We start from the raw sequence: 26,285 nt of genomic DNA on the forward strand, positions 1-26,285 counted from the left end.
TTCAATATATAAAGGGGACTTATAAGAAAGACAGAGACTTTTTACCAGGGTCTGTAGTGACAAGGGGCAATGGTTTTAAACAAAGACGGTAGGTTTAAATTGGACACAAAAAAGAAATTCTTTTACAATGAGGGTGGTGAAGCACTGGAACAGGTTGCCCAGAGAAGCTGTGGATGCCCCATCACTGAAAGTGTTCAAGGTCAGGTTGGATGGGGCTTTGAGCAACCTGACCTAGTGAAAGATGTCCCTGCCCGAGGCAGGGGGGTTGGACTAGGTGATCTTCAGAGATCCCTTCCAAGTCAAACCATTCCGATAAAGATAATGACAAAGCAAGAGCGGGTGAGTTAGTAAGACTGCAGATGCACAAGGGTGAGATACCTTGGGCTTGCGTAGAAGAGCAGGTTGCCCCACATGCTTGGGACCTTCCTCCCAGAGCCACTGCAATAAGTCCCAGGACACAACAGTAGCATCCCATGGTACCAGCTGGGGTGAGAACAGCCCTCCCTCACCATCCTAAAGGACCAAGGACAGACCTCAGCTCCACCAGACACCCCCCAGGCTGTCCAGGAGGCTGGTTTGCAAACAGTGGTGGCCACGTCGCCCGTGTGCCCGGGTCCTCAGCGTCCTCTGCAGGTTCTGTGCTCACAGGCGGGTGCGGCTTTGGATCAGTCTTTGTTCCCCCTGTGCTCGCGCCCTGCTCCACACGCTCCTGCCTCCTTAAAAAGAAGTGGTGACATCCCCCACTAGAGAAAAGACTGTTTCCCAGCAGCACAGTTATCTAGGTAGGGATTTTTTAAGCCATGCGATTAACGCCTGAAACAGTCTTGCAACATGTGTTCCTCTGTCTTCTCCAAGTGCTCAGGTTTGCTATTTAACTGCACCCAAATTGTATTGACATAAACACAGTAAGAATAGGTTATTCCAGCTGTGGGCCAAAATAAAAAGAAGCCATGTTGCAAAGAGGCTGCTATTCAGAGCAGAAACCCCGCTTCTCCGGGATCTGGTAGTGTGTGTGCAGGATCTTCCAGCGGCCACAGGGAAAAGCAGCTCGGCTCTCAGTCCTCCCAGGGACATGCGCCAGCGGGGGGGAGCTCCCAGGCACCCACAGCTCCACAGGGCCAGGAGAGACCAGGGCTGCTCCCATTCTCCAAATGGAAACATAAACATAAAATCAAGTCAGAGCTCTGGGAGAAGGATGCTGTGGACGGACCGAGTCCAGGTACAGAGCTGCAAAACCACTGAGAAAATTAGGATTGGGGCTTGAAAAAGTTGCTCACACCAAGGGAAGCGAAGAAAACTCCTGCCTGGGGGCACAGCCGCTCTGTAGGACTACTCAGGTTTCTTTAAACCAAGTTTCCAGTCCCAAAGTGCCATCCGAGCAGGGCCACTTCATCTCCGCTGCCTCCTCCTCCTCAGGACAGGCAGGAGGGATGGGATCCATCTGCCAGGGAATGGATCAGGAGCCCCAGGAGCATCCAGCAGTGCTGCAGGGAGACATCCACAGGCTTGGCTCCTTCCAGCTGCCAGCAGCCCAGGGCGGCTTTCCCTCCCCACCAGCTCCCACAGCAGAGAGCGGCAGCCCAGATAAGGTTTTGCAAACAGAAGTCCCACCAGCTGATAAGGAGTTGAAGAGTCCGCAGAGCCTCCCGAGCACAGCATCCTCCCCAGTTGCTCCAGCCCATCCCAGGGGCCTCAGCAGCCAAATGATGCTGTCAGAGCTGAGAGGTGCCAACTCTCCCCAAGCCAAACCTGTGCTGGTGGGTGCTGCCCATGGCCGATTTGCCACAGCCCTTCTCCTAGTCTTTAGAAGAAATTCTTAAAATAATGTTTGCGAAAGCTCCGATCCACCTGTCAAAAATCCCCAGGCACTGATGCCAAAGCAGTTATGTCACAGGCTGTAAATCACTTTGCACAGCACCTGTTTCATCTTTGAAGGCACGTGCTTGCAAGGAATCCCAGCCATTGAGACCGACGAGCCATTGAAGATGGAAATAAAATCAGGCACAAGCCTCTGCACCGGCAGCAAGCAGCTCTGGCACCTGCTATATTTAACAGCGGGAGGAGGCAGCTTGACTTCCCAGGTGCTGCCTGCATCCTCCTCATCATCACCAGCCAAGACCTTGATGTACCAGCCCACCCCAGCCCCAAATCGATGCAGAGAAACTCAATGCAAGAGAAGATGAATGAAGGCAGGCTGTCTCATGTAGCCATCCCCATCACCAGACTGGGGCGACCCTGGCCAGCTTCGTAAACCCCTAAGGGTGGGGATGCCCCATCTCCAGGGACATGTCCCAGGGCTGTCCTCCTTCCTGAGAATGAGGATTTCCCCAGCATTTGACCCAGCCCAGGCTGCTGGCCTGTGCGTGGGGGGACACCCATAGCCCTACACGTGCCCCAATTCCCCCACACTCTCAGGACTGGACCCACGAAAGCACTCTTGCAGCATCCCCATCCCCTGTGTGGCTACGTGCTCTTGCTGAGGAATCCCAGAGATCTGGTGATAAGACGCAAGACCAGCTCTGGACAGCTAAGCCACCAAATTTACAAGGCAGGCAGATAAACAGAAAGGTTATCTCCATGCCAGCACGGCCTTCAGAGCAAACATGTCCCAGGAGCCATCACAAAGGAGGGCTGGCAGAACAGGCCCTGCAGTCCTTGGACATTGAACCAAGGAAAAAAAAAAAAAAAAACCAAAAAAAAAAACCAGAAGGAAAGAAAAAAAAGCCACACCAACCCTCTTGCAAATTCTTTTAAAACCCGATTCGCAGCCTGCCTTTGGTAGACCGCCAAGTCAGCTGGGTGAAACGGGCACCTCCCTGCCAGCGGTGACCGGCACCAGCGGTGCTCCCCCAACATTTAACCATTTAACCCCTCTGCGCACTATGTGAAGTCTCCTTGGGGTCCCCTGGTGTGGCTGCTCAAAGGTGGGGAGCGATGCAGCTTCTGCTTGGCAAAGGGTCCAATGCCCAATATCATGCCAGGAGCCGGGACACCGGTGGAGGTGGGGGGGCGGAGAAGGGCATGAATAGCTCTGAGTAACCACTGTTGAACCAGCTCCCAGCCCTCCAGCTCAGTTTGGCCGTGCTGGACGGTCTCCAGGGACCTAAAATAGTCAATTCTGGATTTCACATAGGAATAATATTCCCATCTCTGAAGAGCTCCAAGGGGAGCTTTGTTCCTTTGGTCCCTGGGGAAGCACCCACACACGGAAAGTCACAAAGCCAGCCCAGGGTACTTTGAGAGCTTCTCCAAGTGTTCCCAGACACGCTCTGGGAGTGGTGGGCATCCCTGCTGCCCAGGCCGTTCTCTTCCCTTCCGCGACGTGACCCAGCTGCCAGCGGAGCCAGCCTCCGCACAGCCATGCTCGAGCTGTTCCTAGATGACATGAAGCCTTGCTCCAGCAAATGATCCACCAATTTCATGGCCCAACGCCTGACTTCCAGCTCACCTGTACCTGGGGCAGCCACTTACCAACACGTCTTGCCCAGCAGACGACAACAGAGGGGGGCACGAGCCATGCCTCGTAACGTGCTGGCAAGCTGACAACACTCAGCACAAGCAGAAGACAGCCAGAACATCACCCTGGATAAAAGCCACCCTTGCCTGGTTTTGGATCATCGCTTGCAGCTCAGCTACTTTTGCAAACGGGGTTCCTGGGCTGCAAAGTGGGGTTGGGGGTCCCTGTGTCAGCCATGGCGCTCTCTGCCGCCTCATCCTGGGCACGCATCCAGAGACCGGCTGCAAGGGGAGGAGGGCTTTCAACCGGTCTGGCAGCCGGGAGGAAGCTTCCCCGTCGGGGAGGTAAAGTTCACCAGGAGAACAGGCAGCTCGTGCGCTCAGGCAGTGGGAGAACTGGCTCACGTGCCCCGTGGGGAAAAAAGGGCTGGAAAGCTGAATCAGCACCGAATTCCCCTCTCCCGAGGCACCAGCAGCTTGAGAGTGAGATGAGCGGGTTGTTTCACTGAGCCCCAAAGGCAGGGGAAAGCCGGGGAGCAGCGTGGGAGGCGTTGCATCCCTGGGGCACACGCTTGAGGCTCAAGGCTTCCTACTGCTCGCAACGCTTCCAAGGACACACAGTCACTGGGATGACTTCTGCAGGCACGGCAGAAACCGCTAACACATGGAGCATGGCCACTTTGGGGCAATGCAATCCCGTCTGTCCCACAACCAGAACGGACCAGACAAACCACTCTCGCCCCAGTAAAGCCTCCGAGCACGCTGCAGCCAGGCATCTCTCAGGGGCTGCCCGGCACAGCATTTCCCCAGCATCCTTCCCCGGTGCCCCATTGATGAGAAGGGCACACGGGACCCCAACCCTGCCACCCTCAGTGGCCATGAGGAACGTGGGCATTGAAGGGTTGCATGGGGGGAAACTCCCCCCATCACCCTTCTCTTTGGGAACCACGGACTGGGCGCAGCATTCGACCCGAGGGGACACACAACCCCATGCCTGCTGGGGAGCAGGGCCACGTTCGCAGTGCATCTCAGGGGATGGGGGGCTTCAGGACAGAAAACGGGTCCGGGACCCCGGGCATGGCGGCAGGGACCCCCCTCCCCAGCATCCCGCCCACATTACCGGGCTCCTGGGAAGCGGCGGGGACCAGCAGGACAAAGAGCCCGAGCAGCAGCCGCCGCGGGGGGCACCTGCGGGAAGGGAAGAAGAAAGCAAGAGGTTACCCACCCTCCCGCCGGCTCCGGGCTGCCCCCCGCCCGGCAGCCCCCGGCCGAACCGGTGGGCCCCCCACTCCCGCAGCCCCAGGGCGCCCCGGCAGCTCGGGGGTTCCCACGGTACCGGTGCCCCCGGGGTCCCCACCATATACCGGTTCCCCCCCAGCCTCGGCGGCACCGGTGCACCGGAGTCTCGGCGAACCCCAGCACCTGTGGCTCCGGGGTCCCTGCGGTACCGGTGCCCCCGGGGTCCCCCCACAGTATACCGGTGCCCTCCAGCCTCGGCAGCACCGAAATCCCGGTGCCTCCCAGCCCCGGCGGCTTCGGGGCTCCCGTTCTACCGGTGCCCCCTCAGCCCCGGCAGCTCCGGGGTCCCGCTGAGCCCCAAGCCCGACTGTTCCGGGGTTCCCGCGCTACCGGTGCCCCCCCCAGCCCCGGCAGCTCCGGGGTCCCGGTGCGCCCCGGCGCCCGGCAGCCCCCCGGCCCCGTCGCTCACCCTGGGCGCATGGTGCCCGCTCGCTGCCGGCAGCGCGGCGCGGCTCGGCTGGGCTCGGCTCGGCTCGGCACGGCCTGGGGGGCGGGGAAGGGAGGGACGGGGAGGGGAGGGGAGGGGAGGGGAGGGGCGGCCCGTCCCGGGCTGGCGGCGGAGCGGGGGCCGGGGGCCGGGGCTCAGCCCGCCCTCCGGCCCCCTGTGCCGGGGCGTGCACGGCCGCTGGGCTCCTGCGGCAGGGAGGGGGTCGGGGACATCCCCCCCCCTCCCCGGGGCGTCCGGGCTCTGCGCCAGCCCCAGCGCAGCCGGTGCGCGGGGGGCACGGCCCGGCTCCCCCACCAGCATCTCTCCCCGAGGAGCATCCTCTCCCCGGGGCGCCGGGGAGCCCCCTCACCCCCAAAGGGCACCGGCAGCCCGGCCCTGCCCTGGCATCTCCTGCTCCACCAAGCCCAGGGGTTTCGGCTCGCGGGCCGGGCCTGGTCTTGAAGGAGGGAGTGAATCAGCGAGCTGAGCTCATTCCCTCTCCTCTCCCCTATCCCAGCCCCGGGGGCACGAAGCAGGGAAGGGTGCTCCCACCCGGGCACCCCATGCCCTCCTCTCCTGGCTCTTCCCTACCCCAGCGGCCCCTCGCTCCACCCCACTGCGTGGGGGGGGGGCTTGGGAACCCCACGAGCCTCCCCTGCTGCTCTGGCTGTTCATGCGATGAAGCTAGCCCACCCCGACAGGATGAGGGGCCTGGAGGGCCTGGGGCACCCTCCCGGTGCGAGAGGCCGGGCGGCAGCAGACCTCACCTCACCTTTCCCGCGCAGGGAAAGGAGTTAAAGCTGGCGCTGCTGCCCGCTTTCACCTCCTCCCCGTACCCCACCTTTCATCTCCCTCCAGCCCCAGCCCCGTGGAGGGCAGGATAATCCCCACAAAACCTGCCACACCTTGCTTTGTCTTTCACAGCATTTTAGTGCCCCGCGGCAGCAACCTTCTGAAATCCAAGCCCTGGAAACTTCCAGGGGATCTAGAAGTGATTCACTGATGATGGCAGAGGCAGTGTTTAGTCTAAGCCACGGTTTGGATCTAGCAGAATAAACCACGACATCCAGCTGCTCGGCTCCGTGCTCGCAGAGGTGCACACTATCACTATCCATCTTTTAACTATAAATCTTTTAACCACGCCTTGCACCACGGAGCCAAAGGCAGGCAGCCCCTCGGCACGACCCCAGTCTGGGGGCGATGAATAGACACCGAAGCTGCCTTTTGTTTGGGTGCAGAATGATTTCACGCGGTCGGGACTGTTAAATTTACATGTTCCCGGCTGAATGCTGAGTGATTTACCACCCCTTTCTTCTCCTGCAGCTGGATTCCTGTCCTCCAGGTAGACGTTGATGTGCATTGCCCAAATACCTGAGCTGCACAAAAAGCAACACGTGGCAGCCCTGAGTCACTGGGCTGCCATTTCATGCAGGGTTTTTGGAGGGGTGGATGGGCTGCAGGAGGAGTCGCGATGGGCCTGGAGAGCATGGAGCAAGTGCGAGGAGAGTCCTGGGGCAAGGACGGTACTTGGAAAAATCTCCTTGAAAACAGAAAATGATCCTCCCTGATAGCGGCGGTCTCTTCAAAGTGAGCCAACTTTTAATGGGCTTGATGGGAGAGGGCGGGTAAACGTTCCCGTTCCCGTGGGGTGAGAGAGGCCATGGGCAGCTCCAGGGAGGCTGCTCCGAGGATTGCTCTCGCTCAGCACGGAAACGCGGGTCTGGCCCTTCCTATCGTTACCAGTGCTGCGTGGGCCAGGAGGTACAAACCCGGTCGGGTCTACCCTGACCGCCTGCCCGGACCTTCCCACACACTGATGCAGCCAGTGCTTCACCGAGAGCAGAGATGTTATCGCTGGGTGCTGCGAGCACCGAGGTGCAGGTGAATGTGGAGCTGCTTTACAGCCCAGACTTCCTCCTCGCTGCACCTCCGGGCTCTGCCTGGCCTGGCTGTGCTCCCCCAGCTCCCACTGTGCTTGTTCACCAGGGAGAGAAATGGGGCAGGTTCAAGTGCATCACTTTTTGCCAGCCCTCCCGCCTTCCCTGTGCCTACCAGTGGGTCTGTGCCCCAGCGCTGGCCCCAACACTGTGGGGCCATCTCCCCTCAGCAGACCTCTGTGCAAAGCGCCTGGCTGACACCAGGGCAGTTTCCCATCGTAAAATTTCCTCCCGCTGTGCTTTAAAGTTTGAGAGCCACGAAGGACAGATAATGAGGCTCATCTTTTCCCAAGCAAACAAACGCTTTTTGCCCGCCGCAGGGCGGGACATGCTGCCAGGGAGGCAGCTCTTTTGAAAGCCGACCAAATGGAAACCAGCGGTGCTCCGATGGTGGCTCTGCCGCTTGCAGCCGTGACTTTCCAAACCCCAGCCAAAAAGGCCCTCCTGCCCCGCAGGCTTCAAGCTCCAGCAAAGTTTTGGCATTTTTCATCTCTGCACAAATCCTCCTGGGTTCCTGCTGTTCCCCCACCCCTGCGCCTGGCTCCCACCCACTCCCTCCCGGCTGCATCCCGCAGCTGGTGGTCCCATGCTGCTGGGTGGCCCCAGGCAGGGGCACCCTGGTGCAGGGACAGAGGGGCTGCCCCAGCTCCCAGCACACAGCTCCTGCCAGCTCAGCGGCTGGGACAGAGCGGCAGCCAAAAAAATGTCACCCTGGCAACCCTGCGGGACGACTGGCCTGTTTTTCCCTCCTTTGGGCAGAGGGGAGGGGTTGGAAATGCTGGCCGCCGTGGCCCAGGCACGTCCCTGGCAGGGGCTCCAGCGCTGGCACGCATGGCCTGCGTCCATGTCCCCTTTCCGAAGTGGCTTCGGCGTGACGGCTGCCCCTGCGCTGTGAAGGGCAGCATGTCCCCAGGCTGCTGGGTGGCCCAAGGAGCTGTGACCTGTGTGCTCTGGGAGAGGTGGGGGTGCCAGCAGACACCGTGAACTGTCACCACCACCAAAAAAACATTGCTTGTGCACGGTTGCCTTTAGATGCTCCTGTGACTTGCAGCTGCGATACGGGCAGGGGGCTTAGTCCTGCTGCCACCTTGCTTTTCCGCAGGGGGCTTAGTGAGGAGGCTGGGGAGCAGCCGGAGCCATAGGATTGGGGCCGAGAGGCAATAAGGGACAAGAAGGCAAAGGACAACATTTGGCAAGTGTCCGTGCAGAAAAACAAAGGCTGCAGCAAGCGGAGGGAGCAGCAAACCACCGACGGGCAGGGCTGTCCCATCTGCACCAATCCCCAAGCGGTGGCCATGGCCAGTCCTGCCACTTTGATGTGCCATTTGTCCGTGTTAAAGCCACCTCCTCCTGGCTGCAGCCCCTGGGTGTGAGCACTCAGGACCACTGGCACCAGCCAGTTTTGCATCTCTCTGCCACATCTATTGCTCTGGCTCAGAAGCCCGTGTCCACTGATGGCCCAGACCCACCAGGACAGCAGTGGAAGAGCTGGTCCAGGAGGGATATCCGCTGCAAAGGGCAGCACCATGCCCTCCCTTCAGCTGGCACCTTCAGCGAGGATCTGGCAAGGGATGATGTGACAGCATCTTGGTCTGTGAAAGGCATCCCTCCTTTCCGGAGGTGAAGCACACCCAGCCACGAAGGTGGGCGTTTGGGAAGGACCCAAAGAGCTCAGGCAGGGAGTGGGAATAATTGGAAATCCAGATATTCCTCCAACGAGGAAAGCTGGCAAGCACAAGAGCTTGGCCGAGTGGGGAGCATGTTACCCACCCATGTAGGCGGGGGATGAGCTAAGCCAGGTTGGGGTGCCGGGAGGCTGGGAGTGTAGCAGCACCATGCCTGGCCCCAGCAGCCAGATCTGGTGGACACATTAGCAAGGGGCTGCAGAGGGCAGAAGGAGGTGTCACAGGGGCGGCCAAAGGCCTGGCCAGCAGCAGAAATGCTCCAGGATCTGCAGCCCACCTGCATCCCTCCCGCAGATGCGAGGAGGATGGGAGAGCGTGGGTTGCTGCAGCTTGTCAGGGAGGTGAGCTGGGGCCAGGGCACCATCGCACCATCACCTCCTACCTCAGCAGGACAGGACAGACTCCTGTCTGCAGCCCCCCACATCACGTGGCACCGCAGCCCCACCACCACTGCAGAGCCCGGAGCCCTGCACATACAGCTGGGCAGGCAGGGGATCCCAGCCCCAGTCATGTCCTGGAGCTACTGCCTCTCTCCCTGGGCTGTGAAGAGGTCTCATCTGGTGGAGTCGCAACATGATGGAGATGGCTTGCCCTGTTCCCAAGCTGGATATCAGCAATAAAACAGCCGAGTGACGCATGAGAGAGAAGGGCAAGCGAGAGCATTTGCTCTGGAGCCAGCAGATACACAGCCGCTAATTCAGCAGAGGCACAGCTGAGAGCTCACCCCTCTACGCACAGTAACCTCCTCCCCAGGGAAGCAGGAGGGGGACCAGAGGAGGGATCCCCCTTCCTATACCAGGGCTGGGGAGCCCTGTGTAGTGTTGGCAGGAAGAGAGCCAGCCCCAGACCATGTGCATCTCTTTTGCTCCCTGCCCACACCCCTGGGCAGTGCCTGCTCCCTCCCACTCAGCCTCCCCACCGGACACGGGCACCTGGGGTGCCCCGGCAGCTCCTGCTCCCTCCTGGCTTCTCCATGACTCATCCACTCCAGGGGAAAATCAATACTTCAGCACACATCAGATGAAGGACTGAGAGAAGCATTTCATGGGAAAGGGGACAAGGCAGATGCTTCTCGCATGCCTCATCCCGGCAGCTCGCCTTTGGGTTTCTGCCTCTTGGCTGGCTGTGGGAAATGGCACTTGTTTCCCTTCCCGCTGTGCAGTCACGCTTGTACACTGCCAGCGGAAGATAAGAAGGGTAGAACTCTGCAGCCACATGAAACCTTGGTGCATCTGCATCCCAGGTACGAGGTGCAGGGCTGGTCCCCCACAGCTTTAGAGGGACCCCTCTTTGGAGCTGGGGTGAGGAGCATCTGCAACAATGGAGAGGATGGAGCAGCTGCCTGAGGAGTGAGACCATCCGGCAGGGGCTCTGGGAGGGGAGGAGGGGGTGGAAGGGAGGGATGATGGGGGGCTACACACTCACAGAGCTGGTGGGTGAGGCTCAGCGGAGAGAAGCTGAGAGTAGATCCCAGCAGGCGTTTCTGTCCCCAGCCACAGTTCTTGACTTGCTGCCAGGGTAGGATGGGAAGGTGGATAGGACCAGCTAGAAAGGGAGGAGAGAAATTTATGGTCGTGAACAGGTCCTAAAGAGCCTGGACAGGCATGTGCCCACCAATATCCCTGATGCGATGACTACAGACACTATGGGAGTATGAGGGGACCAGCCCACAGAGAGGCCAGGCTCACAGCATCCCCCAGCAGCATCCCTTGTCGCTGCCCATGGAGATGTGTGCCAGCCTGTGCTCCCATCACCCACCCAGGGGAGGACACTGGCTCCCCCTCTTCCCCTTCCCACTCTGAGCCCTGCCTGAAGCCCCCATCCCTCTGCATGGCTGGGGCTCACTGGGAGCACCGGTTGTCCCCAGCTCTGCCAAACCCAGCATGGCTGGGAGAGGTCCCGAAGCCATCCCCCAGAGCCCCGGTCGTCTGTGATGCCTGAATTGCTCATGCAAGGGAGGAGTCCTCCCACACTGGGACACCCTGTCTGCCAGCTCCAGCCCCTCCATGTCCCTCCTACAGCTGGCAGGGGCCACCCACAGCCTCCAGCTCCCAGCTGGGACAGTCCCCTGGGCTTTCCCTCCCCTCGCATGCCCTGCCTGTGGGCACTGTGCCCCAGCAACCTCTGCTCCCACACCCATCTCCCTGTTTTCCCCCAGAAAGTGCAGTTCAGTTCAAATCAACGGCTGCCTGCCCTGATTGGTGTGAGCCGGGGCCAGCAGCCACAGAGCAAGCAAACTGATCCGGATTCCTGCTTCCCTTCCACAGGCCTTTCAGAGGCACATCTTGAAAAGCAGTTTATTTTTAACATGAGAGAAAGAGCACGTTCCTCCTCCTTCCTGCATTGACAGACAGGTGCTTGCTCAAGGGAGAGCCTTGAAATTGGGCCAGGCAAGAAAAGGTCTCCAGGAGAGAGCTGGGTCTGGCACAGTAATGGGGCTGAGCCCAGGCTGCCATTTCAGGGAAAGCCCTATAAGCATCACCGTTGGCTTGCCAGGCACAACGCTGATGGGCTGTATGCAAGTCATGGCTGTCTCTGGCTCAGGCACAGGGAGCGGGATGCGGACAGGAGGACATGGGTCGCAGTGCAGGGTGGTGGCTGGAGGAGGGACCAGAGGGGCCCGGGGGATGCTGTGTCAGTGGTGAAGCATGCCTGAGTTTTCCCTGTGTGGAGGTAACGCTGAGAGCAAACAGCCCCAAAACTGAAGGTCCTGGCATGTGGCAGTGCTGCTTCCTTGGGGAGTCTCCCAGCAGCCCTGAGGTTACCATCTCTTCTCTCCCAGACTGCACTCAGCATCTCCCCTGGAGAGAAACGGTCAACTTTGACTCAGCTGGGGGGGGGGGGAGGGGGGAAGAAATCACTGTCTTTTGCTCCAGCGAGACTCAAAATAGGAGCTGTTTCCTCCTTGGAAAGAGGAAATTCCCAGCTCCCCATGGAGGACCTTGTGCTGGCTGGCTCTGCAGGACTGGACCGCCCCCAGCTGCTCAGTGGCTGGGTGCCCTGAGGTTCTGCTGCAGTTCCCCATGCCAGGATGCACTGAGCTGCCAGGCTTCCCACAGCCTGGGAGGGGATCTGGCCACTGGGAAGGATTGCTCCTGTGAGGATCCCCACGCTCGCGGATCCTTGTACCCACCTTGCATCGGGTAGTGCTAGGACCTGACCACACACCTGCTGACAGCCAATGTGCCCCATCCCTTTTTGGCCTGGCTGGTGCTGGCCACCTCTGAGCTGTCCAGGACTGACTGACATTTAGCTTGTCTCTCCAGGATAACCCCGCCAGGATTTTTATTCCAATTTATCAGTCATTCCCACTTGTCTGGGAAAAAAAAATGAACTGGGATGGGTGGAGGTGGGAATGCCCCCAGGGCAAAGACCTGCCCCTGTGGCCATCCCATCCCTGTGCTCCCTGCTCACCTCCCGGTCCCTGCAGTAGATTTGCTGAGCTGTTCACCACTGGTTTGAGCACATTTGTCAGGAGAGTCCTCAAGCCTGCTCCCAGCCCTCTTGCTTCCCTTTTTGTCTCTGACTTGCTGCGTTTTTTCAGCTTTCCTGTTCTTTTGGCAGACCTTCTGCTCTTCAGCATCAACCCTTTTCTTGTGCTCCCTGTTCTCTCCCATCAGCTGTGCGGGGGTTTTACGGGTTTGCCCTATTTGCTCTTTGCTCCATGTTTTACTGAGGCTCTTAATAAGGCATTTTTCTACAGCCTCCAGGAAGCTTGGAGGCCTCTGGCTTTCTGGACCACACCGCTGAGAGGTTTGGGATTGGCCTGGTTTTTTCTTTTTTGACACATTTCCTCATTTTTACACAGTCTCTTGTCTTGAAATTGAATAACCACATGCTGGATTTATTCAGCCTGCTCTTCCTTGCCGTAAAATTAAAACCAAGTGGTATCACAGCTGGCCTAGAGCATCCCAAGCTAAGCCCCATGTGCTGTGCAAGAGCAGATCCAGAAAAGCATCTTCTCCTGGTGGTTCTCAGACTGCTTCTGGGGGGATGGCACCATGTACTGCATTCAAAGGTTTTATCCTTACATCTTGTCCCCTGACACTTTGATCCAGTCCGCATGTGGGTAGTTGAAGTGCCCCCTTATTACAAGCCTCCCCTAAAATCTGTAAGTATCTGGCTTTATGTGTCTGGCATTGGTGCGGGAGCACTTGTAGGTATCCCCTTGCTCTGTTGCCCAGACATGTGCTGGCTGCTCTCCTGGCACTGCAGGGGATCTGATTTGCCTTCCTTATTTATTGCACTTACTCTGTTTATTTTCCTGCTGGCATTTTCAGAAGTGTACTGAACATTAGCCGCATTCCCTACGTCAGTCCCCACGTCAGTCCAGACCAGGTGCCTTCCCCCAGCCACCTGCTACTGGTTTAAATACTCTCTGGCACTGCAGTTATTAGTGCTAGCAGCCTGCTTCTGTTATGATGAAGGAACAGCATCTCTGCCCTGTACATGTCCCTAGCATCCCAAGAGGTGCTCCAAGTCCTACCATAGCTAAACACCCCCCCTCTGACCCACCATCTCATCCCCACCCTGAGACTCCAGCTCTCTGCATGTTTCCTGGGTCTCACCTCTGGGACTGGCAGGGTTTCAAAGAGCACCACAGGCAGGTCCTGGGCACCAGTGTCTTGCCAAGCAGCCTGGACATAGCTGCCAACTCACCCTCCGATACTCACCTACCACACGGTTTGGCACCATCAGCTTCCATGCTGTAGTTGGAGCATCTCCCCAGCAGTGTGTGAAGGCAGCAAGCATCAGGGCATCCAGGTGGAGTTGCTTACAGCATATGAAGCAACTGACACCAGGCACCACTTTCCCCAAAGCCCCTGACCTGCTGCCTAACCCCAGTGATGAGAAAACAGGCCATTTTCTCCCAGCACTTAGGAGCTGCCTTTGGCTCGTCTTCACTTGCTCAGCAAACGGCCCTGAACAGGTCAGCACTTTCTTCACAGCAAAGCTATGTAAGGAATTTCTCTCCTAAGGCAGCTGGACCCTTTCCAAAGAGGGCAAGCTGCCAAATTCCCACCCCCAGCCCCCCCCCCCCCGCAGAGAAACAAGGTGCAAACTTGGACCCTGAAGGCTTGCTGTGCACTTCCACTTCTGCCCTTGTGTCTGCTGGAGCTGGGGAAGAAGGGGCCCTCTCCACTTCCCTCCCATGCCTGGGCTGACTGCACCAGGGAAAGGACTGGTCCTGCCCCCATCTCTCCCAGAGAGACCTTTAGGTGTCACAACTGTCCCCAAATGCAGCAGCTAGAAGACACAGGTGTGGGTTTGCAGGTCTCTGCGCTCCCCTCTCCGCTCTCAAGCAGTGCCTGGCACTGCTGGGCGGTGGGCAGCAGGCAAGAAGAAGCACCTGATGTGCGGGCAGCATGGGGCTGGGACATCCTTGGGCACTTGCTGGTATCGTTGCCTCCTGTGATTTTATTATTATTTTTCTTTAATCTCAAATCGCTTCTCAGAGCTCCAGCTGTTGGGCTCACGTGCTCAGGTGAGACACTAGGCTTTCCCATAAAAGCCCATCCCCAGCCCTCCTGGCATGGAAAGACCCTTGCAGATGTGTCCCCACAGGCATGCCTTCCACCTGCTCCTGCTCGGCAGGTCCTGCAGTGTTTTTGCCAGCAAGGCACAGGACCCCGTAGAGCACGGCGACCACCCTGGCCGGCAGAGGACAGACACCCTTGGCAAGCTGGAGAAGCCGCACACCCTCCTGGCGTGGATACCAAACCACCCCCCCTGCCGGCGGCAAAAGAAACTGCAGCTGAAACTGCATATCCGGGTATCTGAATTTTCCTGGTCTTTATGAGCATGCCTGCCGGCTGCAGAGAGCAAGGTGCTTATCTGTGTTGTGGTTTCACAACTTCTCTGCTTTCCATCCCCCCCGCAGCCTCCCCAAGGCCCCTGGAGAAGGTGCACACCCCCCCCCCCCCCCCCCCCCGCCTGGCCTGCAGCCCCTGAAGTTGTCTTTTTGGCACATCGCCCCAGCAGCACAGCTGGACAGATGCTCATCCGCTTTATTTCTCTGGCTACAATTCATGGGTACGAAAGTTGGCTTTTTTCTACTACCCATCTGCTGGGAAGGTGGAAGAGCATCTCCAGGTGATGTGGTCCCTCTGTGCATTCACGGGGAGAGTGCCAAGGACTCTTAAAAGCCAAGCACCTAGGAGAGCAAATGAGCAAGTCAGCCTTGGCCGCCCAATGATGTTTTCCAAAGCTTGGTGACACAGATGCACCCGGGATTTCAAAGAAGCAAAGATACCAAGTGTTGGAGCTACTCTGGGCTCTGATGGAACATCTCTACAAACATGGTACCTGGCTGTTCCTCCTTCCCTGAACCGGCAGATCACCCCCAGAAAACATCCACAAACTCCACTTTTGGAAGAAAGGTACAGGGAAACAGGCTACAGGTAGTTGGCCATGACCACACACAGGGATGGGCACCATTGCCATACAGCTCCCCTCAACCCACATCCTGAGGAGAAGCCCCAACCAGACCTGAACCCTTCAGGCACTGGGTGGCCCATGCCTCATGCTCAAACCTTGGGTTGTTCTAAGTGTCAGGCCCCTGAGGGCACTAATGTGTCTTAATGACCCTGAACAGCCTCACCTGGGGCCCCCACCCACACAGCCTCCAGCCGTGGGCCCTGCACTCACTTCAGCTCAGCCTTGAGCACCTAGTTCTGGCCTGAGCTTTATGAGGGCGTGTTTATTGACCCCTCTGTCTCCAAATGGACCTTGGACCTGTGTAACAGGTGGCTTATCTCAGGTGCTGTTTCCTGTGTGTACTTCATACTTGTGTGGTAGACAGCTTGTGTTCAGCCCATCTGCTGGATAGCCCTTGGACAGAAGTTGCAGGTAGAGGCAGGGAGAGGCCAGGAGCCACCCAGCCTTCCCCGCAGGCTCAGGTGGCCCCAGCACACGGAGCTCCCGGGATCAGCTCTGCACAGAGCTCCAGCAGCACAGGAAGCCATTGTCCCGGAGAGAAGGCCGCCTCCTCCATGCCCTGCGGAATCGCTCTTGCAGCACCGGCAGCCTGAATCTGGAGGGGGGATTTCTCTCTGCGGCTCTTAGCAGGAATAGGGTTTGAGTTGCCAGGCTTGAGACGGAGAGGCTGACGTCTTTTGTCGTGCTTTGAAGGGCTGGGACAGAGAGGAAGAGAGACGAGGTCAGAACCCGGATCTGCGGGGACCCCAGGAACGCCTCCTGCCAGGGCCGCCCCAGCCAGCTCTTCCCATGGCCAGGAGGGAGCAGGGGCCAACAGGATCAGCCGGAAGGTGCTGGCCACGAACGCCACGTGCCCCTGAAAGCTCTCTCTGCTCTGCCCACGCTGCCCCTCATCCACGCAAGGAGCAGAGCTCTCCCCAGCTGGGGCAGGGATCACAGCTCCCGGCCCAGGGTCTTTCCCCCTCCCTGCCAGTCCCCACTGACACCCACCCTGCTGCCCTCACTCACCCTTGTAGATGACCTGGAGCTTCACCTGCTGATGCATCACGTGCCGCCCGGCGAGCCCTAGGAACGCACAGCCCGTCACAAATCCTGCTGGTCCCAGCAGCACTCCTCCCCTTGGCAGGGCTGAGCCCGGGGTCCTCCCAGAGCATGACGCCCGAGGGCAGGGGTGGGAGAGGGCGGCAGGGAGCCCCGTGGGTGCTCTGGCCCTGCATCGGGCAGTCGGGGCTCCACAGCCACAGGGCCAATTCCTGCTGCCGGTGCAGCAGCCGGGGCTGGGGCCAAGCTGCAGTGGGGCAGGGAGGGACCCCGGGGGAGTTGTGGCTCACCAAGGAACCTGATGGCCGCCGCTCGCATGGATGCCTGTGGGCTCTCCAGGTACAGCAGGGACTGCTGCAGGTACTCGTCCACTCTGCTGCTGTACTCTGCCAGCTGGAGAGAGCACAAGGGGATGGAGGGAAGGATTGGTGCAGACTCTGCCCCCAGGTCGGGCGCTCCCTGCACCCCGCCTTTCCTGCCAGGACACCCCTGACGCCCAGCCAGCAGCCGGCCGGTGCCGGGGTTTGGAGGGAGCAGAGGGCTGGGTGCTCCCTGGGGAGCCGCGGTGCCACCCTGCTGCCGAAGCCCAGCTGGGCTGGGGCTCCGTCGTCGGCACCCAGGGCTCGAGGAGGGAGAGGAGCCTGGAGAAGAGTCCACAGGGCCGCACGCCCGAGGGAAGGGAGCGTGTGTGGGGGGGCAGGCTGGTGGCGATGGGCTGCAGCAGCGGGCAGGGGCACAGCTGCCAGCCCCACGCACTGGGCATTGGGGGCAGGGGGCTTGTCCAGGCTGGGACTGGGGCGTTGGGGCCATCCTTACCAGGCACTTGCCAACCACCCATGTCTGCTCCCTCTCCAGCAGCTGCTGGAGCTTCCTGTTCTTCAGGAACTTGGTAGCTTGAAGCAGGGTTTCCTGAGAGGCCTGCAGAGCAGCAGAGACTGGGAGATGGCACCGCTGCCCGGCACACAGGACCTGCGTCCCGTGCACCTGGGCAAGGCTCGGGGCCTGTCCTGGCCCCTGGTGGGAAGACGCAGCAGCTGGGGAACGCGTCCGTCGACGGGTTCGGCGCCCGGGCAGAGGAGTGGCTCAAGCCCCATCTCGGGCACCTGGTGCTGCCAGGGCAGCAGGACAGAGGTCCCCCAGAGCTGCTGCTCTGTAGCCAAGGACAGGGGGAGGCTGGAGCGCTGCGGTTCGCGAGGCGCCAGGGCAGGAGGCAGCTGAGCCACCTGCCACAGGGACACCGGCAGGTCGGAAATCCTCACCTCTGCCACGCGCTGGTTCTCATCATGCAAGTGGCAGAGCAGTGGGATCAGGCTCTGGTGCACGTGCTGCTTCAGTGGCTTTTTTCCCTCTTCCGCTACCAACTCCATCACATCTCGGAAGAGGTGCATGGAGAGCAGTTGCACATGGTTGGCGTCCTGGTGGAAAGGAAGAGGGCAAGACCTCAGCACCGGCTGCTACCGGCCCACCTGGGCACGGGTCTGAAAAGCCACAGGGCGCAAAGTTTCCCGGCAGCACCCAGCGCCCGTGGTGGGGGGCACAAAGCCTTACGCTGTCAAAGAGTGGCTGGAGCCTCTCAGCCAGCTGCAGAGTGATGGGGCTGGCAATTGGGATGCCTGTGGCCCAGAGCACCTTGCTGAGCACGGAGAGGGTCATCCCAACCACCTCCCCGTCTGCATCCGTCAGTAGCTCTATGAGCCTTTGCAGCAGGTGCTGCATTCTTCTGACCTGTGTGGAACACAATGCTGTGCTGTGAATCCATAAGAGGCTGCACTGCCAAAACTGCTCCGGAGGTTCAACCCCACACTGCTGCCTCGGGGCCCAGAAGCCAAAGGCCTGCCCCGAAGGACTCGGGCAGGTGAACGGGGAGGCAGGAGAGCTGGGAGCAGCTGCCGCAGCTCCCGAAGCGCAGCCAAGTCCAAGCTACTGCGTTACCCAGCCCCATGCTGCCAGCACGGCTTCAGCTGGCTGCCCCTTCTCACCATCAAGGGTGTCTTGCAGAGCTCCAGGAGGCCTCTGAGCACCAGGCGACGCATCACTCTGCACTTGCTCTGCAGGTACATTGGGACGAGCTGCAGGATGCAGGCACCCCAACACCTTACGTTAGGGCAGACCAGGAGCTGGAAGACACAGAGCAGTGACAGGGGTGCCTGGCCAGCAGGACTCCACCACCGCACAGGGCTGGGTCCAGCCAGCAGCACAGGGCGCGGGTACCGTCCCAGTCAGCCGAGCCCAAAGGCAGCAGCGGCTGCGCAGACCCCCTGGGCTCCCTGCCCTGTGCCGCGGGGCACACGGTGCAGGTCGCTCACGCGCTCTGCTGTGCCTCCCAGCCCTCAGCAGCCTCTGATTCCTCGGCCTTTGAGGAGCCGCAATGAGAGAGCGAGAGCTGGCACAAGGCAGGCATGAAACACAGGTGGGGACAAGTGTCACCCCAGCAGCAAGAGGCTGAGGGCACACAGCGGAGCCCACCCTCTGCCCCAGCTCCACTGACTGGGCTCCCCCCGCAGCTGCGGCTACGAGAGGGCGGAGTGGTGAGAGCCGGGTCAGCGAGGCAGCGCTCGCCACCAGGCTCACCTCGACAAGGAACGCCATGGCGGGGACCTCCCAGTGTTGCTTCTTCCTCCTGAGCAGCTTGACAAGGTAGCCTGCGATCGAGTAACACAAGCTCCTCGAGATACCACGCACCTGTCTGGCAGGGGGAAGAAGGCACCGTTGACCCCGAGCAGGGTGGGCAAACCTCTCCCCGGACTGACTCACAGAGGCCTGGTCTGTCCCCACCGCCCCTCGCCAGGAGAAAGGCATGGCCAACACCAGCAGGCTCCTTTTGGGGAAGAGACTGGCAAAACACCCTTCCTGCCCTGAAGCCTTCCCTTCTGAGAAGACCCCTTTCCTGCCCACAGGGCACTCGTGTCCCCCAGGCTCTGTCGCTGGCCCTCGGTGCACCCTGCCCTGCCCCGGTGGGCTGCCGTCAGCGGGGCTGCCTGCAGACAGACCCCCACTCTGTGCCGTCAGCCCAGGCCCCACGGGAGGGGACGCTGGTGCTTTGGGAGGTGGCGTCTCGTATGCACCCACCTCTCCCAGGCTTTTCCAGTCTGCTGGGCCATCCCTTGGTGACAAGTCCCTCTCACTCACGACCAAGGGGATCGTGCGGGGCGCCCCATCGGCAGGGGAGAAATGGCGGGGGGAGCGGGGACGAGGGGGTTCTCACCTGGCCAGCAGACCCATTGCACAATGGTAGGTCTCAGCGCTGAGGAGCGTGTCCCAGCCACGCTTACGTTCGACTTCAAACACCATATTGTCATACTCAAGGCGGCAGAGCAGTGCTTTCACGGTCAGCATTGCAAATCTGTGTGCAGAGCAAAGCCCAGGTCACGCTGGGAGCCCAGGCCCCGGCACCGGGGCCACGGGAGGGATGGGAGGGCCGAGGTGGAGCACCTGCTGGGGTTGGTGGGAGGGCAGCCTTCCTGCTGGCATCCCCTCCAGAAGGTATCGACCTCCTCTGGCATCTGCTGTGTGGCAAAGAAAATTTGGAAGAGCAGAGCCAGGAAGATGCGGGGGAAAAGCACGTTCAACCTCCGTGGGCACCCGGGCAGCCGGAGGATCTCCTGCAGCACCCTGGTTGCCTGCAGAAAACAAAACACCCAGAGACAGCGCTCAGTGCCGAGATGTCCCCGCGGCAGGGCCCGAGCGCGGGAGGGTGAGGCTCAGGCACTGCCCTGGGCCACGGGAGACGCAGGGGGAGCACCCACCCTGGCTGTCCCTACACCTGCCCCTAACCCAGGTTTCCAGCCCACCGCGTGAGGCAGGGAGATGCAGCGGTGGGGGAGGATGGAGAGCCGCCCGGAGAGGCGACCCTGGGGGGCGAGCAAAGGCGTGGGCCAGAAACTCACAGCCAGGGCAAAGACATCTGCGCTGTCCCCATCGGAGGTGCACGTGCTGTGCAGCGGCCAGTCCTCCAGCACGCAGACCAGCTCCCGCAGCACCTGCTCTGCAGTCCTGCTCCTGGAGACCATCACCCTCCACATGGTCGCAGCAGCTCTGCAGGCCCAGAGCTCTGTGTCAGAGGGGTCTTGGCCACAGTGCCGTGGCCTGGGCAACCGCGGGGGCTGGGGCTGGCCGCCAGCCTTGCCTCTGCCCACTGCCCCTCGCCAGCAGCACCCAGCAGGCCTGCCCCTGCGGGCAGCAGGCAGCCGAGCGACGGTGCCTTGAGAGGCGGGGAGGGAGCACGGCAGCGGGCTCTGGGGCTGTCGTGCCAGGGCTGGGAAACGGAGGGGCCGGAAGGTCCTGAAAATCTCCATCTCTCTGACAGCCCACCTGGGACAGGCTCTACAGCCTGATGGGCTCTAAAGGCAGGTGGGCCCTGTACCTGTCGCAAGATGGGGCACAGCGCAGGAGGGTCACCGCCACGTCATAGGGGTGCGCGTGGGTCAGCTCCAGAAGGCTGTTGTCCAGCCTGTGCTCAGCAGCCACATGCGTGTTGGACATGAGCCACTGGTAGATGCACCTCACGATGCTCGGCACCTGGAGGAGACATGGCTGAGAGTTGGAGTGCTGCCAGAGCGAGCCAGTTCCCCAGCTTCCCCCGAGAAGTGCTTCCCTTCCCACCACACTGTGCTGGCCTAAAAGGCTGTTGGGTGCCCAGCGGACCCGGCCTCAGGGGGCACACGATCTCCTCTGGGGGCTCGAGCCCCGGCGACAGGCTACTTACATGTTGCAGTCTGGAGGTGTCACTTTCCACAAGCACATCCAGCATGGCAGCACAAGCCTCCGCATTATAGGAGTCCGAGTCTGCCATGCCCTCGATGGCCGCGATGGTGGCGTCTTCACGCTCAGAGGGCTTGAGGGATTCCCAAAACCTCTACAGGAGAAGGAAGGGCAGGGAAGAGAGGCATGTCACATCGAGTGCCCCGACGGCAGTGCTCGGCTGAGCAGCGAGACCAGGCCCAGCCCAGGTGGGGATGGCTGCAGATACCTGTGCGCTGCTGTGGAAGAGGGCCCGGGCGTGTTCCTGCTCTTTTGGCAGGTTCCAGTCTGGATCTGGCAAAGACCGAGCGCAAGCAGAGCTGAGGGGCTGCAGAAGAGGCTGGAGAACACAGCCGAGCCCTGCGCTCCCCAGGCAGGGCCAGCCCCGGGACAGGAGCTGCTGGGGACTCTGACCCCCATCTCTCTGCCCGCAGGTTGGGACTGGGGGTGCCCAGTGGATGGAGCGTGGCCGGCGCCCGGCCATGGGGAACGGCCCCGTCCCTTCTTCCCCTCTTTTGCTGGGGATGTCCACAGGGGATGGGACGGGGCCAAGCCGGCTGCAGCCACTGGCCCCGTGGCCCAGCTCAGCCACTCACCCGCCTGCAGCGGCTGGACCTCCTCCACCTCATCAGGCTGCCACACTGGGGCATCCTCAGTGCCTTTCTCCTCCTCCTCCTCCCACGCCAGCCAGGCCAGCCTGGGCACGCTGCGGGGTCTCTCTGCCATCCCGCCGAGGCCCAGCCTCGAAGGCTCCTGCCACAGGGATGGGAGACACCTCAGAAAAGCGCCGCGGACGCAGGTCAGCAGGGAACGAGGTGGCTGCACAGGGGCTCCTTCGCAGCCCCGCTCTGTCCCGTCCTGTCCCGTCGCGTCCTCCGGGCGCTGTGGGGTGGCTGCGTCCCTGCCAGCGTTTATACCATGGAGGGTCACAAAGGGTCCTGTGACACACTGCCACGTGCCATGCAATTGGCGGTGCCCATATCACGGTGGGTCACAAAGCGCCCTGTGACACACTGCCATGTGCCCATGCTCTGGGGCCTCCCCCAGCCCGGAAAACCTGCCCCACAGCAGAACAGCACTGAAGGAGCTCCACAGGCGCCGGCTAAAGAGGCACCTTGGACCCCTCAACAATCCAGCCAGCAACACACGGGCAGGAAACAACTGGCGGTTCAGGGCTGGGAGAATATTTGTGGACACCTCCAAGGACAAGTTTTTCAGGGGTCCCCACACAGGAGCCAAGTTTGCACAAATGGGCGTCAGTACTGGTACGGATAGAGATGATGTCCAACTTGTTTGAAAGCAAACCCAATCCATAAAATGGGTGATTTTCTTTGTAGTTGTTGCCTGCATAATATACTGTGCGATTAAATTAATTGCAGGCTGCCAGTGGACTGATAACAAGCTGCACCTTCAGTGTCATCAGTGATCACCCGTGGACAGCACTGAGGCAGACAGAGGAGTTCCCATTCCTCCACTGCCAGCTGAAGAAGGCTGATTTGCTTGCTTTTGATGTCACTGATCTACAAGTTAATTTTTGGCAAGAACTCCCTGGAGCTGTGATACTTGTGTCTTCCTCCCTCAGGAAAGAGAGGATCAAGGTACCCAAATCCCATAAGCTTTTCCTCCAAAAATCAGAACTGCATGCACCTTTCACTTCTGTGTCTCAGTTCCCAGCTTCCAAGGTGCAGGGTCTCAGCTAAGGTGACAAATATTCCATGTGCTTTGTTGACACTTCCTTCCTTGGTTGATATTCTCCAAACTGGAAGAGATAGAGTGATAACAAGAACCAGTTAGTGGATATAGCTGGAGAGCTTCCACTGCTACCTCAGTGTCCGTAGTCCGCATGCAAGCCTTCCAGAAGACGAGGCTTTAACCTCACCTGTATTTAATTTCTGCAGCTCAACTGACTTGGTGTCATGATTTAAGCCCAGCCAGTAACAAAGCACCACGCAGCTGCTCGCTGACTCCCCCCGCCCAGCCCTGGTGGGAAGAGGAGAAAATATAAAGGAAAACTCGTGGGTCGAGACAAGAACAGGGAGGGATCACTCACCACTTATGGTTATGGGTGTTTTTTGGTAGCAGGGGAGGGGCTGCAGGGGTGGCTCCTGTGAGAAGCTGCTAGAAGGTCCCCTGGCTCCAAGCCAGACCTGCCTGTGGCCTAGGCCGACCCAGTCAGTGATGGCGGTAGCGCCTCTGGGATAACAGATTTAAGAAAGGGAACCTGCAGTGGGTAGTGGGATTGGAATGTGAGAGGAACCCCTCTGCGGATACTGAGGTGCGCCAGAGGAGGGGATGCCCCTGCAGCCCGTGGTGAGATGGCAGGCTGTCCCCCCCCAGCCCATGGAGGTGAGCGGGGGAGCAGATGCCCACCTGCAGCCCCGGGAGGAGCCCACACCTCCCTGTCCTTGTCTCGACCCACTAGCGTTTCTTTATATTTTTTCCTCAATCCCACTGGGGCCGGGGGGGAGGAGTGAGCGAGCGGCTGCGTGGTGCTTTGTTACCGGCTGGGTTTAAACCACGACAGCCTCTCATCCTACAGTCCAAAGAGACAAAGTACACCGGGTCAAAGTCACCTCATTTTTAGCACAATAAAAGCATAACCCAGAAGGCCTGTACCTCCTCAGCAAGGCATCAGCACTGGTGGTGATGCCAAAAGTGGGGATACTGTGGGCACAGTTGCACATGGCTTGGCAGAAGGCTTGGGGAAAAGTGTCCATAAGGGCTTTATATTGACTTCCCAGCCTCACAGCAACACTTAGCAGCTTCAGGTGCAGCCTGTCCTCTTGGCTGCCTTTAACTGCAGTGCTTGAGGTCAGACTCACCTTCCACAGTCAAGTGTCTCAAGCCAGCTGCATCTGTGCCATTGTTAGATGCTGGGATGGGATCCAAGCCTTGAGGTGCATCTGCTGTACCTCTCTTTCATGCAAGTACCTTAAAAACATGTGAATGAGCTTCTAAACTCTAAATCCAAGACTTACTAGAAACAAACCATAGCAGTGCTGTTTTTCAGAGGAACTCTCTTGGCATACTTTCACTCATAACTGAGGCTGGTAGGTTGCAAGCCCATGTAGCTTTCTCTAGGATTTCCTGATGGTGATCCTTCTCACAGGACCCTTCTTCTTTTCCCAAGCTCCAGAGGTGAATAGGACATGGTTGGGAAGAGGAACCTCACTTTGCCCTTCTGAGTAACTGCACAGTAGGAATATTCCCCAGAAACTGGGATGTTCTGCATGCAACTTCTTTCCCTGAAAACGAGAAAGCCAGCTCTGCAACAGTGTACATTGCCTGTGGTGTCACACAACAAGAGCCACAGGGCTGTTGCAGAAACTCTAGGCCAACAGTGATATACTTCAAAAGTTGATTTTCTTTAATGATCTCAAAATGCAATGGTCAAATTGAACAGGAATGTTATGTGATATTGAAATATAACAGCCAGAGTGAGCAGGAATATTAGGCTGTAAACACTGCGATGAACGCAACTTATTTACAGGTTCAAAATGTCAGTTGGGAACTATCACTACACAAACTGTAACCAAATCCAAGCTTAGAATGATGACTCAAAATGCGCACATCACTCACCAATAAGGTGAGGCACTTGATCCCGGGAAGTTTCCTTAGATGGCATCCTGATCCAAGGGGAGAGTGTCCAACTGCATACCCACTGCTCCGAGGACGACTGGCTCAAATGGGTCTCCTGGCAGTTCCATTTATACCCTAGGTCAGGTCAGGGCTCGTGGTCATCTATGGTCAGGGGTCTAGAAACTTCTCTTAACCAAGGTGTTTCATTGGATTTTCTGGCGGGCTCAGGTCACTGGGGTACCAGACTTGGGGCACTCTGTGCACATGACTCCAGTCATCACGTAGGCTGGGTGGCTCAACCCCCAAACTGTAACTTCTAGTTTAATCCTTTCCTTCCAGTGGTCAAGAAGTTTTGGTCTTTATTGGGGGGGATGCACCTGCCACACAATCCACTCTGTGACCACAGTCACGATCCAAGAGGTTTTGTTGGAGCAGTGGTACAGTCACCTCTTGCCTCCAAAGCTGAAAGGGAGCACAGCCTTCGTGAGGATTGATGCTCATTATGAATCATCATTTCTTCAGTTATTTGACAATTATAACAGAACATCTATTGGAACATCTGTTGGAATATCTATTATTTGGGTTAATTCTAAAGGAGCATATCTAACAATGGATACAGACTGTGTAAGGACTGTTTAGATTATGTGTATTCAAGGTAAAGCTTATCTAGTTTAAGAGTCTACTTACAACAGAGGATGCTTAGTCACAGACTTGCTAATTAAGGACATACATCCTCCTTCAGCTTTGAGAAACGGCAGGTGGCGAGAGAAACAAAGACCCTGGTGTCTTCAGATGATGCATGACCATAAGAGGACAAAAGGAGTAGGGGTATTCTTCCCCAAACGACCACCAAAGACTACCAGAGATCCCTGTGCACGCATAGAACACTCTGGGATGATTGCTCAAGAGAACAACACCTCATGCTTGCTCAACATAATGAGTATGCAATAGTTTGGTGGAACATATGTATTAGATAGGCGTGGTGTTTTAACTGTAGTGTATAAGTATGGACTGAAAACCTCAGTAGGTGTGCTCCATTTGTGGGAATCTTCCACCTTGCACCCTGCACAGAATAAAGCAATGTCTCCTTGCTAAACATACTTTGTGTGTTTTGGGAGTTACTTTCTGATCAGGTAACAATATCAAAAATGAACAGGAATGTTATGTGATATTGGAATATAACAGCCAGATCAAACAGGCTCTAAACACTGCGACAAACACAACTTATTTACAGGTTCAGGATGTCATTGGGAACTATCACTACAGGAACTGTAACCAAATCTAAGCTTAGAATGATAGTTCCAAATGCGCATATCACTTACTGATAAGGTGAGGCACTCAACCCAGGGGAGTTTCCTTAGACAGCATCACGGTCTAAGGGGACAGTCTCTGACTGTAGACCCGCTGCTCCCAGGAAGACTGGCTCAAGGCGGTCTACCCTAGGTTGGATTGGGGCTCATGGTCGGGGTCTAGAAACTTCTCTTAACTGAGGTGTTTCATTGGATGAGGTGTTTCTGGCAGGCTCAGGTTGGTGGGCCAGGCAGCTAGACCCCCAAACCACAGCTTCTAGTTTAACCCTCCCAGTGGTCAAGAAGTTTCAGTCTTTATCAGGGAGGGTGTACCTGCCACAGGGGCACATAAGAAGTGTAGCGGTTTGTGTGCCCTAGGAGAGGAAGGAGTAGC

The 26,285-nt window shown here is 58.6% G+C and overlaps 2 protein-coding genes across 2 annotated transcripts in view; both read right to left on the reverse strand.

The window, feature by feature from the left end:
- The window catches only part of COL18A1 (collagen type XVIII alpha 1 chain), a 41,456-nt gene extending 36,233 nt beyond the window's left edge, over positions 1-5,223 (reverse strand). The window contains exons 1-2 of the mRNA XM_052792565.1: positions 5,165-5,223; positions 4,577-4,644 (exon numbers count right to left, since the gene is read on the reverse strand). Of these exons, the coding sequence (XP_052648525.1) occupies positions 4,577-4,644; positions 5,165-5,175 (79 nt within the window). The 5' untranslated portion in view covers positions 5,176-5,223. The remainder of the gene's footprint in view (positions 1-4,576; positions 4,645-5,164) is intronic.
- Positions 5,224-15,695: 10,472 nt separating this feature from the next.
- Positions 15,696-24,880, reverse strand: LOC128143767 (maestro heat-like repeat family member 5). The gene is made up of 21 exons (XM_052791406.1): positions 24,844-24,880; positions 24,603-24,737; positions 23,846-23,896; positions 23,640-23,721; positions 22,903-23,003; positions 22,671-22,782; positions 21,620-21,924; positions 21,253-21,464; positions 20,989-21,138; positions 20,647-20,801; positions 20,171-20,318; positions 19,716-19,903; positions 19,489-19,626; positions 18,855-18,969; positions 18,263-18,400; positions 17,832-18,008; positions 17,543-17,698; positions 17,100-17,201; positions 16,574-16,676; positions 16,251-16,307; positions 15,696-15,937 (listed from the first exon to the last, which is right to left on the reverse strand). Exons 1-21 carry the CDS (start codon positions 24,878-24,880, stop codon positions 15,732-15,734), a joined length of 2,868 nt encoding a protein of 955 aa, XP_052647366.1. The 3' UTR covers positions 15,696-15,731.
- Between the last annotated feature and the right edge of the window lie 1,405 nt (positions 24,881-26,285).

This window comes from Harpia harpyja, chromosome 7 (genome assembly GCF_026419915.1).
Source record: "Harpia harpyja isolate bHarHar1 chromosome 7, bHarHar1 primary haplotype, whole genome shotgun sequence".
NCBI classification, from domain to species: Eukaryota; Metazoa; Chordata; class Aves; order Accipitriformes; family Accipitridae; genus Harpia; species Harpia harpyja.